We start from the raw sequence: 17,763 nt of genomic DNA on the forward strand, positions 1-17,763 counted from the left end.
CTGGGAGCGGTGAGACCTCTGTGCCCCAGCATCAGCCCAGATGACTCACCCTGAGCTACTGGCCAAACCGCTCCCCGGCCCTTCGGCGCATCTGCCAGTTATCCCCACCCGATGGGAGAAATCCCAAAAGCAGCAGAGCCCCTGAGTGCTGGTGGGGTCAGAGAGGGGCTTTGTGGTGCTGGGGTGCTGCCTCCTCCCTGAGACCCCCATGCCAGAGGGCTGGGGCTCTGCGTGGCTGCCCTGTTCCTGGCACACCGGGGCTGTGCTGGGCAGGGTGGAGCTGGGGTGGTGGGGCGGGGGGAGGGCAGGGGCGTGGATGGAAACATGCCGTCCTCCTACCGGGGACGTATTGCATAAACAGGAGTTTTGCCAGAGCTGCAAAAAATGTGAGGGCAGGAACAGGCAGCACATGGTGTAGGCGGGAGGTACCTGACCCCTGTGAAGGGCAGGGGGGTGGCCAGAGCCTGGACCCCATAGTCCCTTATGTCTGACAGGGGGGAAGGATGCTGCGGCTTGTCACATAGGCAAGGGGGGAACAGGGGTGCTGGAGAGGGAAAAATGTTCCCCAACATCCCCAGTTTGGTGGTCCCAACCTGTCACTTAAAAGTGTCTTCTGCTGTGAGGTTCCCGATGGTGGCTCACACTCTGCCCCATGCCATGGCTAAGATGGGACTTGGCAAGGCTTGGTGGCTGTGTCAGGGCTGGAGGGACTGGAAAGTAGGGGAAGGGCTGAGGGAGTTGCTGTGGTCCATGGCTGTCCCTGGGCCCCTGCTTGCCAGGGGCAGGGTCTTGGGGTGAGCAGAAAGTCGTGGGGGGCATGGGGAGGTGATTAACAGCCCAGCTGGGGCAAGACTGGCACAAAGCCGCGGTGAACTTGCTAGGGAGAAATTGGTCCCTTGAGGAATGATGTGGGGTGACAAGGGCTGCGCTGGCCCTGATGCTACCCAGCCTTGTCCCATGGAATGCCAATCTGGCCACTGAGTCACTACACTCTTTGGCAACTGCATTTCCAGCCCACAGAGTGGATTGGGCAGGGGAACCTGTACCAGAGCTGGAGGGAGTAGGGTGCCTTGCTTCCCTCTTTTGGGGTCCACATCCCTTCTGAGTAGTGGAGCAATGAGGGCTGTGCCTGCCTGATGCTGGCTCACTTTGGGAGGGTCCAGGATGCTGGAGCGTCCCTTTTGACAGCACGTCTCCAGCTCTGACCATACCAGCAGGGCAGGCTTGCTGGCATCTCAGTGCCTGGCCATGGGAAGCATCTATGGTGTGCTGGGGTCTGTGTGAGGGCTGAGGTGGCTGCGGTGGCTGAGGTGGCTGCATCTGCTCCCGGCATTGTAAGGGTCAGCACCAGCCCGGATATCAGCCAGCTCCGGAATGTTTATCGGAGCTCCTGGGGAAGGGAAAAACAAAAACCGCCACCCAAAGGAAGGGATATGCGTCAGAGATGGGCCTGGATCACCCACCGGCAGCCAGACGGGCCATGCTGTGGGCCATGGGCCAGCGCTTGCCCGGCTCCAGCAGCCCAGCTGGGGAGACCCCAGCGCGCCCACCACTGCACTGATCCAGCCTGTTCCTGAATTGCAGGGCCTCTCCATGGAGGTTTGTTTTCCCCTAGCCCTGCTGGCATCTTACAGATTGGGGCTACAACTCATGGGGATGCTCGAGCTGGAACAGGACCTGGCAATGACCCTGGGCGCCTCCGCGGGTGCAAGGGTTATTTTGCTGAGGGAGGAGGAGGGACAGGAAGGAGGTGTTGAGGGAAGGAGGTGTGAGCGGTGAGGGGATTGCAGCATGGAGAAGGCTCTGAGGTGTCTCATCCCTGGGTACGTGGTGGATATCTGCATTCCTCCAGTCTCGCTCAGTGCTTGTGAAATGGTGCTGAAGTCCTGTCGGGAATATGTGGTGCAGAGGTCAGTCCCCGAGCTGCAGCTGGAAGGGTTAGGTAGAAGAGGGATCCCATGGGCTACTATACTCTGTGGTGGCATGGCTGGGGATTGTCAGGGATTTGCCAGCCAGGTGTTTAATTCTGGTCTTGGACATCTAAAGGGTATCAGCTATCTCTAGGTATAGTGACAGCTGGAGATGAGTCAGGGAGCCCATCACCACTCTCCAGCGGAAGGCTGCAGGGTGTGCCCAACCCTTTATGAGACATCAGGGAATCCCATCACTCGTGGCCACAGGGTCTTGTTCACTGGGAAACTGATTTTTCTGCTTGGCAAAACTCGGGTCTCAAGGCAGAAGCTTGTGGGATGTGGCTGCTGGAAGGGATGGGGCTGCGACCTGGGGGGCCGGGTGGGGGGCCGTGGGGGGCCGGTGGGGTGGGCGGCAGCCCTGCTGCGCCTCGTTCCTCACATTCTTGGGCAGGGCTGCCGGGCGGCGGGGTCGCAGCGGCGGGGGCCAGCCGGCAGGAATGCAAACACCGGTGAGGGGGAGAAGAAAGGCTGCTGTGTCTGCCACAGCAAGGCAAAGCCTGGACCAGGGGTGTGCAGGTCCCCCCGCCTTTCCCACCACCCCCTGCACTGGGAGATGCAGGCATCCTTGAGGGCAGAGATGGTGGCGGTTCTGGGATTTGCCACGGTCCTGTATGAAGTGATACTCTCGCCAGTCCTATGGGGCAGGAGGGGTGCTCCTGCACCTCTAGGTCAGGAGCTGGAATTCTAAGAAGTGGTCCATTGACTGGGTCAGGGTCTTGCCTCTTCTCCTTGAACTGGGGGCACGTTTGAGCCAAACTTGAGAGAGGGATGGTAGCTGAAAACAGCTTTACATTCCTGCAGTCCTCCTAAAACTGCCCTTCTGGGATGAGAGAGTGCCATATAACCTGGGTTGGTGTCTCCTGTGGATGGGAAGACTGGTGTTGGGTGACCACAAGCCCATATAGACATCAGAGAATCCGCTAGGACAGGGAAATACAACCACAGGCACCCCAGTTTTCTTGCTTTTCCAGCCAGAGGAGTGTTTGTAGCCTGCAAACTTCCTCATGCCGACAGCAGAGGAGGGGTGGGCATGAACCCTACCTGGCTGTGGGACCAGCATTCCTGTGGTGGGGGAGCTGTGCATCTCCCCCCATCACTGGCCTTGGAGCTGGGACTGGGTGGGGGCCAGGGGCCCTTGGCTGAGCATCCCCAGGGAAAGAGTGTGGCAGCGTGCGGGGCACGGTGCGGGGTACGGCACAGCCCTCGTCAGCTCCGTCCGCAGCAGCAGCGGCTCGCTGCCGGAGAACATTCCAGGGAGGCTGGCGCGGGGCCAGCGCCGCGGGGCAGGGAAAGGGGCCTTTTATGGAAGCGTTTCTGCATTAGAATAAAATCATAATAATAATGCACAGGGGAAGGGAGCACGAGCAGGCGGAACCCCTGAAAAAAACAGCGAGAGGGGATGAGAACAGGCTGGCAGCCGGGGAGGAGAGCAGGCACTGGCCATCACCCTGTGGGGTCTGGGATGGGCTGGGATTTGGGTGCTCCAAATGGGGTGCTTGTCGTAAATCCTTCTTTTTATGGCCCAGGGCAGGAGAGACTGAGTGGGGTGCAGGGGGTCCCCATGCTGCCATGGTGGGGGACCAGCCCCTGGGTGATGTTTGCTGTCTTGGCTCCATCCTGGCATGGGGCAGGGGATGGCTGAAGGGGGGGTGGTCACCGCTCCTAGGGACTCAGTGGTGGGGTTTGTAGAGGTCAAAGTGTCCCTAATCACACCCTCCAGCTACTGTTGGTATCTCTGGGCCAACACAGGGCTGGAGCACCTCTTCCCGCTGCCCCGGCACCAACGAGGCGCTGCCTCTCCCACCCTGGCATGCTGCTGCTTCCCGGCGGACTGGGGTGCACGCAAAACCCAAGGTTAATTGTCAGTAATTGCCGCTGGTAATTAAGGTAACAATAGCCGGGCTGTTCAGCTGGCGGCTGCAGGAGCTCACGAGGCCAGGCTGCAGTTTGTTCCAGGAGCTGCTCTTGGCATCAGGCATCCACTCTGTGCTGTGCTGTGCTGTGCCGTGCCCGCTGTGCCCACCCGGGCTGGGCTGGGGCTGTCCTGGCTCCCTGGCCAAGGATGAATGGCACTTCTGCCATGGCCTTGAGTCCATTCCCAGGAAGTCCAGCCTTGACCTAGGGATGCTGCCTGGGCTCCTGCCTGGAACGGCAGGGCTGTGGGTGACCCTGTCACTCCCTTGGGTGGGTCCTTGGGAGTGGGTGGGGGGGTGAATGCTGCAGCCCAGCCCCTTCCCATGCCCCATGCTGTGCAGAGGGCTGCAGGAACTAATCTTGGCTCTCTTCTGCTTCCTTGCAGGCTGTGACCCCCTGCTCCCCCACTGTCAACTATGAGTTGGTAAGTGACACCCCACTGTGAGCCATGAGTGGGGCTCTGGGGATGCTAGATGGGACTGGACACCCTGTTCTGCGCTGGGTGTGGGGCTCTCTGTACCCAGGGGCTTCAGGATGTGAATCTTTCACCCCCAAAACCAAAGGGGTCCTGAGCTGAGGGTAAGGGCACCCCCCATTTTGGTGCTGTGTCCCCCAGTATTGCTGGCTGCAGGCCATCCCACATCTGAGCAGCACAAGCTGGGTCAGCCCAGCCATCGTGGGACTCCTGGAGTTGGAGCTTTCAGGGAAGAGGAACTTGCAGGATTGCTGAGAGGGAGAGGCAGATGGGACGTGACCAGCCAGGGCTCCAGGGTCCCCCGGTACAGAGGGCCTTCCCTCCCTGGCCACAGCCAGGGCGGTTTCTTGCACGCCCGGAGATGGTTATACCAGATGTGCCTTTGGCTCAGGGCGCCCAAGGCTGTGCGTTTGCAGCTCTTGTTACTGTCACCATCTACTTCTGTCCCTCCTGGGGACCTTTAACGATCTGCTGGGGCCAGGGAGACTCACAGCCCTTCCCACCCTGTGCTCTCTGGACACCAGGAAAGCAGCTGGGCGTGCCATCTCTGTTCACCCTGTCCTGAGGAGGATGGGTGCAGGGGCACTGGGCAGGCAGCCACAGTCCTTTGCCACACTGCTCTAGGCCATGACTAGGCTCTGGGAGTAGCAAGGGCACTGAGATGTCACCTGGAGCAGGGCCATGTCCAAGCCAGAGGTTTGGGAAGTGTGACACGATGGTTCCCACCAGGCAGCGTCTTGCCAGCAAAGCAGCTCCCTTGCCCCATCCCCAGCCTGGCAATGCCTGTGGCAGCAGGCAAAGCAGGCACGTGGCAGCAGGGAGACTGGCAGAGCCTGGGGCCAGCGTGGCCGCCCTTCTTTTTTTGCTCCAGAGTGTGCCAAGGCTTGCTGGGGCAGGCTCTGGGGAGAGGAGGCCCTGGCAGGGTTTCAGCTCGGGCTCGGCAGCCTGGCAGTGCTTGCAGTGTCTGTGCCTCACAGGGGGCCCTGGGCTGGGCACCCCACGACTGGGCAGAGGTCTCACCCCTAGGTGGGTGGGTGTAGGGGACAACCCACTGCAAGCTCATCAGAGCAGCGCAAGAGCCCAAGTGAGTGAGGGGATGGGGTGGGAGTGGAGCACGCTGCCTGCCCTGGGGCCCCGTGGTGGTTATCTGCCCCAGGTTTAATCTCTGCCTGCACCCTGCTGCCCCTGCCAACCTCCCCAGGCACTTATCACCAGCAAAAACATGTTGGCTTCGAGCTGGGACCGTTACTGTGGCTTTGAGAGGAAATCAAAAGGGGTTTGCCTTGTCCCGTGGCTGGAAATGTCTGCCCTGGCCCTGATGCCAGGGCTGGAGGAGCCTGGTTTTGGGGGTTCCCTCCATCTTCCTGGTCCCAAGACTCATATAAACCACCAAGCTGTGTCCTTTTGCTGTGCCACCCTCAGGCACCCCAACCACCATCCTCAGGCAGAGGTATCTGTCCTCTGCTCCCTGTATTTGGGGTCCAGATGCTCTCCCCAACCTCAGGAAGTTAATTCCTGTCTCCAACCCTGTTTCAGAACTCTCTGTAGACTCCACTGGCGTGTCACTAAATGTGCCTACTTTGAAGATCTCAGATCCTGGTTCTGCTCCCATCAGGGTCCTTTGCTGGCCCTGTGGGGCTGGTTTTATCTTGAGGACGTGAGCCTGCTGGTGGCCAGTGGCCAGGCTGGGTATGGGACTGCACAGGCTTGCCCCATTGTTTACCTGCTGGCTGTAGGGTCTGACCATGGAGGATCTATCTGGGATCCTGGAGATGTGGAGGGCACTGGGTGCCCATCATGGAGCAAGCTGAGGGTTTAGCTGAGTGCTCCCAATCTGCGACACTGGTTGAGTGTGAGAGGTGGCTGCTGGGAGGCAGGATGGCAGCATCCTTGGTATCTGAGTTTCGCCCCAGCTCTGTGCTTAGGTTTTGAGGGATTCTCAGCCTTTAGGAAGAGTGGACATATTGGTGGGCAAGGAAGGAAGTGGGAGCATTGAGCATTTCCTAGGAAGGACCAGAAATAGCTAGGGGGGAATTTTGGCTGTGGTCTCTGCTCTGTGTGCATGTCTCTCAATCTCTCCTTCTCTCTTGCTTGCCTTTTTCTCTCTCCCCTTCCTCCTGCCTGCAGCCATCCCCGGGGGAGAGCATCACCAAGCAGGTAGACACCCTGGTAAGTGCGACCAGTCATGGAGGCTGATCTCTGCCTCAAGGCCTCCTGGGGGGACTACTCGTGCCTGTCCCATTGCTGCAAGCACCCCCTGCAGCCAAAATCCCTCAATCCAGGATGCTCCTGTGGTCTCCCAACATCCCTGGGACTCCCCAGCTCTCCTTCCCTGCCAGCCAAGGTGATGATGGCCATGCCAAAGGCCAAGTGAGATGCCCAGGGTTGGTGGCAGAGGTTGTGGTGGAGACTGGTGTAGTGGGGGCCAGGGCTTTTGCTGCAAAGCTGACTTTCCTGTCTCAGAGCCAGGGATTTGTTATTTAATCTATGGACATGAAATTGCTAAGACAGTGTAGACAAATGCACTGCCAAAGTCAACGCGAACGGCTTCCCCCGCCCTTGCCCACAGCCAGCTCGCCGGCCTCCCTGTGCACTGGGGCTGGGACCCAAGGGATGGAGACACGATGGTTCCCATGAGGAAGAGGGTGAAAGCCTTCCTCACCTGGGATCTGGCTTTGCCTCATCCCTTCGGTTATCCAGGACATGTTTGCTGCCCTTGTCTGAGCTGGAGAAAGAGCACCCACAGCTAGAAAAATCCAATCAGGAGCCTCCTTTTCTGGCTTTGCTCTCTTTTGGGGAAGTTTCCTGGTATTTTTGCAGCCTTTCTTGTGCCTCTCATCACCCTTTCCAAGTAGAAGGGACCTGTGGGTTTTGGATGCTTCCAGGAGCCTGGGGACATGCCAAGTTAGCTTGGGACTGGGAGGCGTATTCTCAATGGTGTTGCCAGAGGGGTCTTCAACCCAATGTGACTGGAACCAGCCTGTCCTGTGCTGGGCTGGACTTGCCTATACTGGCTTGGCTGGAGTCTCTCCTCCAGAGAGGATGTTTGCAGGATCTCCCAGTCCAGTGGCGGGCAGGAGTGTTTAATAACATGAGCGTTTTCTCCTATCAGCTGATCGCAGGCTGACTCTTCCTCGTGCAGGGGCTGGCGGCAGAGCTGGCAGTGCAGCTGTGGTTAGATCAGGGGGAGTAGGGCAGAGCTCGGGGAGCGGGGCAGAGCCCGAGGGCTCTTGATGGGGCAGGGGACACTGGAGGGCCCTCTCTGCGAGCACCCGCTCTCCTGGGCCTGGAAAGTGTCAGGAGTGAAGCTGCCATGGCATGGAAATGGATTAGCAAGGGTCTCACTGCTGTCAAGGTATGGTAAGGGAGAGGGGCTCTGGTGTCCCCACCTTGCTCGCTCTCCTGTGCCTCAGTTTACCCCTGTGGGAGAGGAGCATGAGTCTGTGTTGCCCCATGTCAGATCTCCTTTGGGCAAGGCTGGACTGGGAGGCTGCTGTGTCTGGGTGTGGTGATGTGGGCTGACAGGGCTCTCCTGGCTGGTGGTGTGGGTGGGGGACCCCAGATGTCTCTGTTACAAAGGTTTGGGGCAGAGCAGGAGTCACAGTGGAGATCTTATCCTGGTCACTGGTGGGTGATGCAGGGACGAGCCCACATTCTGGGTCAGGCTTGTTCCACACACGCTAGCTCTCCCAGGAAAGGTTTTACTTCTCTTTTTGCTGCATTTTAACTCCTTATTTGCTCTCAGCAATGCTGGAGTGTTTCTGGGGTGAGCAGGAAATTTGGGGCACCCTAAGGAGAACCTGGAGGGGGAATTGTCACTCCTGCCCAAGCACCCTTGAGTGCTCAGGCAGGGCTACTGCCTTCTGGAGCGGCTTTGGCTGGGAGGGGAGACGGTTGTCCCCAGGCTCTGGGGCTGCTGAACCTGACCCTGCTCCACCAGGCAGCCTGACCTTGAAAGGAGCAAGGGAGAGTGACGCTGGCTGCCCACCGGAGCAGCTCTGGGACTGCACTGGATGGGAGATGGCAGGCGAAGAGTGTCGGAAACCTGTCTCCCACTTCCCTTTGATGTAATGGTTGTGGGATGCTGCAGCCCGAGGAGAGTGGCAGCAGGTCCTGCAGCTTCATGGACAGAAGGGGCATCCCGGGAACCAGCTGCAGTATGCATCTCTTATTTCTGATCCTTCCAGGTGCTTGGGACATGTTATCTGCCCAAGATTAGTCTTTAAATGACTCCCGCTTATTAGCTGGAGATACTATAACTAATGATCTGCGAGTGTGTTTTTCCTTAGCAGTTTTTTTTGGAAACCCTGCTTTGTTTTTCGGCTGAGGTCACAAAGTCACTGAGCAAGCCGGCTGCAGATGAAATTCTCGAGGCCGGGGAACATGCATAAATAGAAGTTTCCTGCTCTGAGAGCTCAAACATTTCCTCCAGGCATTTGGCTCAGGAGAGCCAGGGCCAAAGCAAACTGCTGTGCCTGGCTGGCTCCTCGATGCTGCTTGGGCAGCGAACCTGCCTCTGCTCTGGGTAGGGCCAAAGCAGCTCTGTCCCACCAGGTGTGTGTACACAGCCTAACAGAGACAAGAGAGACTTCTGACATGCCTTAGACTGTGTCTACATACTCAGCATCCTCCCAAGAGGTCCTCTGGGACTCTTTGCCAAGGCACCAGTCCCACAGTGCCTGTGGTGGCTGGTCCCAGCTGTTGTGGTTGTGAGACTTGGGTTTTGCTTGTGGGATGAGGGGGGACAATGATGGTGTCAAGGTGTTTGTGCCACTGGGATGCTTGGTGGGTAATATTTGGAGATGTTTTGGGGATGTTACCATGTGCAGTGCAGTGTGGTGGGGGTGGGATACGTCGGCAGCACTATCACACCCAGCCCCAGCAGGACCCCTGTGCTGTCTGTGACTGGGTCATGGCGGTAACTTGCTTTTCCTCTCTGGTTCTTTAGGATGCCACAAAATCCTCCAGGAGTGGGCAGTCACGCTGCAAAACATCCAGGTAGATGCCTCAATTTCCCTTTCTGGTGACCATCTCTGCATTGCATGAACCTCCCCCTCTCTGCCAACACTTTGCTTCTCCAGATGTGCTACACCTGGGAGATGCTCCCAATGGAGAAGATATGGGGGTTATGATCCACCATCCTTAACTTGGGTCCCCTAGACACCCCAATGGGACTGGGAGCAGGGGAAAGGCTACAGGCTGCTCTGCTGCTATGTCCCCATGTGTCTCAGCCCATCCCACAGGTTGGGGAAGGGTCACTGTGTCCCCTCCCCATGCCATTCCTTGACAGCGGTCCCCTCTCTTGCCCAGGAGCATGAGCCTGACTACGGCCATGGAGAGCAGCTGTGAGCTGGACCTGGTGTACATCACGGAGCGGATCATTGCCGTCTCCTACCCCAGTGTGGCTGAGGAGCAGAGTTACTGCAGCAACCTCCGTGAAGTGGCGCACATGCTGAAGTCCAAGCATGGGAACAACTATGTGGTTAGGGGCACAGCTGCATCCCTCTCAGACTGGGGAAGGGGCTGGGGTGCTCAGACCCTAGGGATGGGGTGCTTGCAGGGGGTGGGTACTGCGTCCTTGTCTCTGTCTGGGCTTAGCTCTGGTGAGGGTAGGGTCTTTGCACTAAGGTGGATAGATTTTTTTCCTTCTTTGAAACTCACCCTGGGAGTTTTTGATCATTGTGTCTCCCTGTGGCAAGGTGTTACTCTAATGGCAGGATTTGGGGAGGCTTTGGGGTGAGGAAGAGATGAGAGGTAGCAGCGAGGTAGGAAGATGTCCCTTCACTCTGTTTTTCCTCTTCTCTGAAGCTTTTCAACCTATCTGAACGGAGACGTGATGTCAACAAACTTCACCCCAAGGTGGGTCACAGCTGTGGGAAGCAGAGGGAATCTTGGGCCTGAGGGCAGGGCTGTTTGCAGGACCAGCTCCTGCTATGTCTGGGGGAGGAACAGCCACCTTCTCTTCCACCCAGCTAGAACCCACCCTGAGAAAAGCACTGAGAGTTCCCACTGGGTTTGTGGTATCTCAGCCTGACTCCCATTGCCTTCCCCATCCCCCATTCCCAGCCCAAACCTGGCTGTTTGGGATCTCTTGGAGACCTCCGTAAGGCATTGTCCCTACCTCTGTGACAATGGGGAACCCTGAGCAGGTGAGCCAAGTGACCTGGGGTGAGGGGCTTGAGATCTGGGACCATGATGGCCTCCCTGGGCCAGGGGCCTGGGCAGTGGGGTGCAGGGTTGGGGTTGGGAGGGGCACATCAGAGCAACACAGTGGTGCCCACCCTGGGTACATGCCCTGGGCTTTGCACACGGGTAGGCTGGGGACTCTGCAGGGAGTGCATGTGGATGTGACCTCTGGCTGTTCCCCCTGCTCAGGTGCTGGATTTTGGGTGGCCTGACATGCACACCCCAGCGCTGGAGAAGATTTGCAGCATTTGCAAAGCCATGGACACCTGGCTCAATGCGGCGGCACACAATGTGGTGGTCCTGCACAACAAGGTGGGCTGAACCCATCCCCAGGGTGTGCAGTGATGGAGGTACTGGGGGTCTGCAGGGCTACAGAGATGGGGCTGAGTGGCCTCAGAGGCCAAAGGATGCAGGGAATGTGGTGGTTGGTGGCTTGGTATGTGGGTAGGTGTCAATGTATGCATAGATTGGTGTGTGTCTAATAAGGGTTGGGGGGTGTGTGTACTGGCGTGTGTGTGTGCCTGCCTCAGTGTGGGACGGCTGTGCCCGGGCGCTCACAGGCACCACTGCCCCATGACACCCCTTCTGCTGTGTGCCCACAGGGGAACCGTGGCCGGCTGGGGGTGGTGGTGGCTGCCTACATGCACTACAGCAACATCTCAGCCAGGTGAGAGGGACATGCGATCCTGGGGTGGCCCTGGGGCCCACTGCTGACCTCCACACCAGCGGTGCTGGGGTGCTGGTGCCAGTACTTTCCTTCAACCTCATCTGCCCCACAGTGCTGACCAGGCTCTGGACAGGTTTGCCATGAAACGCTTCTATGAGGACAAGGTGGTGCCAGTGGGACAGCCATCCCAAAAGAGGTGAGTTCTGGCAAGCTGGTGCAGGCTGGGTTTTGTCCCCAGAGCCAGAGTGATTGGATGCAGGGTCCAAGGTGGATGCTCTTTGTGGGTCCTGCTCTTGAGCTGCCTGTCTTTCCTTCAGGTACATCCATTACTTCAGTGGGCTCCTCTCTGGCAGCATCAAGATGAACAACAAGCCCCTCTTCCTCCACCACGTCATCATGCACGGCATCCCCAACTTTGAGTCGAAAGGCGGTAGGTGCCCCCGACTCCTTTCCCCAGCCTCATTCCCCCCCACTCCACCACCCCACACTGCATGGCCAGGCTTGTCCTCGATGGGCAATATTTTCCTCATTATTTCCTTGGCAATTTGAATTTCCCTTTCCCTTTCAGAGATTGTTCACTCCTATTGGCAGGGTGCTACCCTGCCCTCGGGGGGTGCCCTCCCCGTGCTGGGCACTAACCTGAGCTGTGGGGTGACAGTGCTTTTCTGCCAGCTTTTGGGAGGATGGCACCAGATGGAGATGGGGTTTGGCATGCAGTACCCTGCCTGGTGCCAGTACCTCACTCAGATCATCATCCTACCTCTATCCCCAGCCCAGCACTTGCTCTAGGTCCTACAGGACCCAAACTGGGCTGCAGGGGCTTTCCCCTTTCCCAGCTCATCCAGAGCATCCCTTTCTGCCCATCTCAGATGTTGCCCGTGATTGGTGTGGGCTGGTTGGGATGGGGAGCGGCTGTTTGCCTTGGCTCCCTCCCTGTTTGGATTTCTCCCCCATGACTAATCCCTGCCCTGGCCCCTCCACCCAGCCGCCTAACAGGAGTGTGCCTTTTCTTCCCGCCTTGATGTCTTCCAGGTTGTCGTCCCTTCCTGAAAATCTACCAGGCCATGCAGCCCGTCTACACCTCGGGGATCTAGTAACTATCTCCTTGCCATGGGGGCTTTCCTTCTCCCCAGCATGGGGGGCAAGACAAGCAGGGGAAGATGGAGAGGGTCAAGGCCAAGTCCCCTGCAGTCTGGTGCTCTGCGCTTAGTCTGTTTGGGGTCCAGGGAACTGAAAAAACGGAGTGTCCTTTTCTTTGGAGGTGGTAGCTGGCTGTACTGGGCCTTACTGGGCCCTTCTGCCGGGAGGGCTGTAGTGACTCTGTGTATCAGCAGAGGGAGCCTGGGGCTGCGCAGAGCCTGGGGCTGGGTGTCCCTGGAGGGAATGGGGACAGAGATGGGGACACGTCCCAGGTGTGATGAAGGCATTTTTTCTTTCCCTGCCCGAAGAACTGCTCCTCCTGCTTGGATTAGTCCTAAAAGCCCTCTTTCTTTCTCCAAAAAAATATTTTCCTCCTGTTTTAATCTCCACACAATTCTTTTCTGACACTGCTCCTGGGAGCAGGCACTGGCGAAGGCAAAGCAGGAGTCAGTTTCTCCAGCCTCCCACACACTCTGCCAGCGTCACACCCCAGGGACCCATGGCTCCTGGCCTCCCTGGAGGGAGCAGAGCACCTCACCTCCAGGGTATTCCCATCTTAACCCCCTGGACCAGAATCTCCCTTCCCTGCAGTCCCCGTTAGCTGAGATTTACTGCCATCCCAGTCTCGCCTTTCAGCTTTTAATAGACTGTTTATGGGATGCCTGTAATAAACTCCAGGTTTATCTTGCCTGTGAAATCCAACTCCCTTCTTCCTTTGTCTGCGACTGCTGACGCCACCACCCAGAGGCAGCCCCTCGGTGGTACACTGCAAAGGGGAGGGCTTCTGTCAGGGCAACTGAGGCAGGGAGGAGAGTCTTCCCTGAGATTTCTCCCTCTGTGTCCAATGCCCTGCTTGACTAAGGGAGCTGGATGGATGGCTGGTAGCCCAGTCTCAGCACTTGGATCCTGGTCAAACCCTCCCACCCAGCATTTTTCCCACCCTTAGTGAGCTGTGCCTCAGTTTCCGCTTCCTGTCCTCCTTCCTCTGGGAATGGGTGCCCCTTGGGGTGATGGACGGAACCCTTCTCTGTCACTGGGGGTGGGGGAGGGGGGGGTGCAGCTCTGTGCTATGCACCTTTCCTGACTGGATTTGGGTAGAAGGGCTGGTTGAGGTGGTGCTGGGAGCTCTTGGAGGCCTCTGCACCACAGCTCACATCCTCCCACCATCCCTCTCTGCAGCAACGTGCAAGGAGACAGCCAGACAGGCATCTGCATCACCATTGAGCCCGGCTTGCTGCTCAAGGGCGATATCTTGGTAAGGATCCTCCGTGTAGAAAGCAGCCAGGGGACGGGTGGTTGCCTTGTGTCGGGATCCCCAGATTCCCCTTTGCCAAGCTCTGAGGGCTTATCCTGATGGCCCATCCCTACTCCCCTCTGCAGCTGAAGTGCTACCACAAGAAGTTTCGCAGCCCTACCCGTGATGTGATTTTCCGTGTGCAGTTCCACACGTGCGCTGTGCACGACCTTGATGTTGTCTTTGGCAAGGAGGACCTGGATGAGGCCTTCAGAGGTAACTGCCCTGGCACCTCCCTTCTCCAAACTCCCTCATCCTCCTGCCCCTGTAACTCTGGTCTCAGAGTGCATCTGGGCACCCATCCTAGACCCACTGCAACCAAACAGGGCACCCCTGCTCCATCCACAGGGTGTGGTGCTGCATGTGGACTGGTAGCACCGTCATCCCTTTTGTTACCAAAACCAGTACTGATGCAGAGCGACTGCTTTGGGGTTGTTCTGGGGGCTGAGATGCACTGCCCCATGCAGGGATATCCCTGCCAGCTCCCTGCCTTAAGCTGTGGAGCACGTTTGGGGTGACTGTGTGGGTGCTACTGGAAGCATAGATGGAGATGGTCCCTGTACTCTGCTCTTTTCCTGACAGATGACCGCTTCCCTGAGTATGGGAAGGTGGAGTTTGTGTTCTCTTATGGCCCTGAGAAGATCCAAGGTATGGCTGGCTCACTGCCTTGGGGGTTTGGAGCTGGATGCTGTCTCCTTTCCCTTTCCTCAGCTATATCCCCTGCTGTCTCCCTTGCAACCTCCTCCTGCCCCATTGCAACCTCTTTGTCACCAGGGTAGGATGAGGGGTCCACGCAGTGAGGCTAATCTAGGAGCACCCATGGATGCCCTATCACTCTCTCTTGTTTCCCCAGGAGGCTGCTCTCCAAAGCACTTGCTGGCCCAGGAGAGAAAGAGGGAGTGCTTGGGAATGAAGGACTCCCTGCCCAAAAATTCCAGACCATGCACACTCACTATCAGCCTGTGCGCTTGTCTCTAGGCAATCCCAAAAGCCCTGGGCAGTCTTGTACACTTTGTGGGTTTTGATGTACATCCTGTGCCCATCCTTAATGCTGCCCTTCCTGTAGGACTCTCCTGCCTTACCCTATGGCTCCTTCTCTTTTTTCCTTGCCTGAACCTTTCTCCATTTCCTCCCCCTGTCCTACCCTTGCTGGTTCTATTGTCACCCCGACTGACTATCCTGCCTATTCCCAGGCATGGAGCACCTGGAGAACGGGCCCAGCGTTTCCGTGGACTACAACACATCCGACCCACTCATCCGGTGGGACTCCTATGAGAACTTCAACATCCAGCGTGAGGACAGCGCGGAGGGGGCCTGGGCTGAGCCACCCCTGCCCAGCAAGCACCTGGAGAAAGGTTAGGGCTCACAGGGTGCTCAGTGGCCAAAGTGTCCCTGTGGGAATCCCCCTCACCCCAGGAAAGGGGACACCAGTGGGCAGCAGAGCTGAGGGCAGATGGCTGCTGCTGGGAGGAGTGTGGCTGTGGGATGGGAGAGGAAGATCTTGTGGACTTTGACTCCCGCTTCAGTGCCAGAGAGCTTACACTGTTTTTCCAGCACTTTCACTCTCAAAATCCTGTTTGCACGAGCAGGGTCCAGCCCTGGTTTATGCCCCAGAGCTTTGGGAAACCCAAACCCCAGGTCTGCAGGACTTCATGGGGGGACAATTAGGTATCTCAGCTCCTTTCTCATGGCACAAACGTGGCAGGATGTAGCTATGCCTTAGTTATCCCTGGGGCATGAGAATGTCTCACTGGCCTTGAAGGGTATGCAGCATCTCTCAGAGCTGGGAAGAGCCCCTTGAGCACTGGTTTGGCTGCAGCAAGTTGACTGTGCTCACCCACTTGGCAGGAATGGGCAGGACTTGTATGTCGAAGGGTGGTGGACCCTGTCCCGGTGGCAAGGCTGCCCGTGGCTGAGCAGATGCCTGGGCTTTCCTGGCCAGATCTGGAGAGGCGTCCCTGGAGCAGGAACAGCTGCCATCCCTGATGTCCCTGAAGGTCACCGGCTGCTTCAAGTGGGAGCTGTGGGCGGCCGTGCTCACAGTGCAGGGTGGGGGCTCTGGGTGCCTGAGGCAGGTGAGAGTGTCTCTGCTATGGTCGTAGAGCCGGACCTGGGGCAGCAGTTCAGAGCTGGCACAGGCACTTGCCTTGGCACCAGGCAGTAAACAGGCAACTCGTGATGTCCAGGCTCAGCTATGTGGTGGGGAGCTGGGGAGCTGCAGGTTGGGCCCCAGCTGACAAGACTGCCTGGCAGCCCCCTCCTGCCTGCAGAGACCTGAGTACTTCATTGCATGTGTTCCCCTCTGGCCCCCTGGGCAGAGCTTCTGCGCTCCCAGCCCCTTGCAGGGCTACTCCAGCACTCATCTCTGTCCTCTCATGGGGGTCCTGGCTGCAGAAGTACCCCAGGGCTCCTCTCCATCCCCTCTTGGGGGGTCTAGACAGGTGTCAGGGCTGCAGAGGTATCTCCATGTGCTGACTGGGCTGTCCTCCCTGAAGGAGGATGGCAATAGGGATTGAGGGCACCTTGGATTTGTAAACACTGCCCCAGTTTGGAGATGAGCCGGGACTGTCGAAGGGTGAAGCCAGAGGCAGGAGGCTGCCTTCTGACCCATGCCAGCAAAACAGCTGCGAAAAGCCCATCTATAGGGGTCTATCCCTGGCTGCCCCATGGGGCACCTTGAGCAGCAGCAGAGAGAGTCAATGTGGGCTTAGGGGGGCTCTCATCTTCCTTCCTCTCTGTCAGCACTTTTATCCAGCCTGTCCCGAGCTGGGTTAGGGACCCTGGTGCCCGACTGTGCAAGGGGGGTCCCTGTTTATGGTTGTTCTTGCCTTATTTGGTCAGGGAATTGCACGCCACATTTTTGGCACCACCAGGCGTGAGCGAGTGGTGTCCGGGGGCGGAGGGGGGTGAGGTTGGCACCGGAACCCACACAGAGCTGGGATCAGCCGCTGCTCCTTGTCCCTGCCACTGCCCGTCCTGCCACTCGGCGAAGGCTCCCCACAGACCGTCGCCGCAGCCCAGGCCAACGGGATCGGCATCGCCTGCCAAACGGTGGGTCCCCCCAGGCAGCGTCTCTGCTGGTCACAGCTTCGCTTGGTGGAGGTGAATGCCCTTTCTCCAGCAGCTTTGTCTCAGCATGGGGCACCCATATGGGCTGGAGGTGCCTGACAGGGTGGGATGGTCCTGTGGGACCCCAAAGCTGGAGGGGTAGGTGGGTGACTGGGGATGGTGCCTGTCCTAGTGTTCCCTATGCCTCTGCTGTGCTTATCTGCGGGGACTTTGGGAAGGGGAAACTGAGCTGCAGCAAGGTTGTCGGCTGACCAAGATCGTCCAGAGCAGGGGTCACGAGAGGGGGATCTGAACCCCCACATCTTGCACTCTGGCAGAGGGGACCCAACTGGATTCAACAGGTGGGGTCTCTGTCAGCCGCCCCCACAGCGAAGGCTGGCCCTGTCAGCGGACTTGCCCTCCCGCTTTACCCAGGCAGGGTCTCTGCTGCCCACTAGGCTTGGGCTGCCCTATGGTCCTTAGGGAGAGTGGGGAGTGCTGGGATACCCCCACAGCCTGTCCCTCTGCCCATCATGCATGTCCATATGTCATGGGCTCTGCCTGCCCTCCTTCCTCCTCCTCAGAGGGGCTTTGGGGTCAGTGGTGGCTCCATGGCAGATTCCTGCTGCAGTCCCCATAGCCATTAGTTGGCTGAGAGGGTATTTGAAGGCTGAAGGAAGGTGATGGCATGCTTCTTCTGGCTGTTTTTGTGGTTGCCAGCACTGTGGTGGCTTTCCTTGGGGTGTCAAACTAGCTCCAGGAAGGCAAGAGGAGACTGGCAGCTAGATGTGGCACCGCTGGGTTTGCAGCTGGTTGGAGGATCACTGCAGAGAAATTTTTGGGGTACTGCAGATGCAGGTGGGCAAATCTGGATGGAGAACATTTATGGCCTGGTTTGGTTTTGCTGAGAAAACCCATACTGATGGAGAACAGGATGCTGGGTCTGGCGTAGAGTCAGTGGAGGGGTTGTCCCTAAGGTCCGAATGTGTGACTGTTGCAGGGGGACCCCAAGCTCTGCCACCCTGGGATGAAGTGAGAAGATGCTAAAGGGCCGGACGTGCGTCCC

The 17,763-nt window shown here is 58.1% G+C and overlaps 1 protein-coding gene across 18 annotated transcripts in view; it reads left to right on the forward strand.

Moving 5' to 3' along the window:
* TNS1 (tensin 1) overlaps positions 1 to 17,763 on the forward strand; it is a 76,712-nt gene that overhangs the window by 26,509 nt on the left and 32,440 nt on the right. For 13 of the 18 annotated variants that reach the window (XM_064661238.1, XM_064661241.1, XM_064661244.1 and 10 more), the window contains 14 exons: positions 4,273 to 4,311; positions 6,490 to 6,531; positions 9,311 to 9,360; positions 9,673 to 9,844; positions 10,171 to 10,221; positions 10,738 to 10,860; positions 11,151 to 11,215; positions 11,328 to 11,411; positions 11,533 to 11,645; positions 12,248 to 12,308; positions 13,535 to 13,610; positions 13,736 to 13,865; positions 14,232 to 14,297; positions 14,843 to 15,004. In XM_064661238.1, coding sequence (XP_064517308.1) covers positions 4,273 to 4,311; positions 6,490 to 6,531; positions 9,311 to 9,360; positions 9,673 to 9,844; positions 10,171 to 10,221; positions 10,738 to 10,860; positions 11,151 to 11,215; positions 11,328 to 11,411; positions 11,533 to 11,645; positions 12,248 to 12,308; positions 13,535 to 13,610; positions 13,736 to 13,865; positions 14,232 to 14,297; positions 14,843 to 15,004 — 1,234 coding nt within the window. Of the gene's footprint in view, positions 1 to 1,315; positions 1,600 to 4,272; positions 4,312 to 6,489; positions 6,532 to 9,310; positions 9,361 to 9,672; positions 9,845 to 10,170; positions 10,222 to 10,737; positions 10,861 to 11,150; positions 11,216 to 11,327; positions 11,412 to 11,532; positions 11,646 to 12,247; positions 12,309 to 13,534; positions 13,611 to 13,735; positions 13,866 to 14,231; positions 14,298 to 14,842; positions 15,005 to 17,763 lie in introns of those variants that run through there. The other 5 variants (XM_064661242.1, XM_064661253.1, XM_064661240.1 and 2 more) reach the window with 4 other exon arrangements.

This window comes from Pseudopipra pipra, chromosome 7 (assembly GCF_036250125.1).
Source record: "Pseudopipra pipra isolate bDixPip1 chromosome 7, bDixPip1.hap1, whole genome shotgun sequence".
Classification (NCBI taxonomy): Eukaryota; Metazoa; Chordata; class Aves; order Passeriformes; family Pipridae; genus Pseudopipra; species Pseudopipra pipra.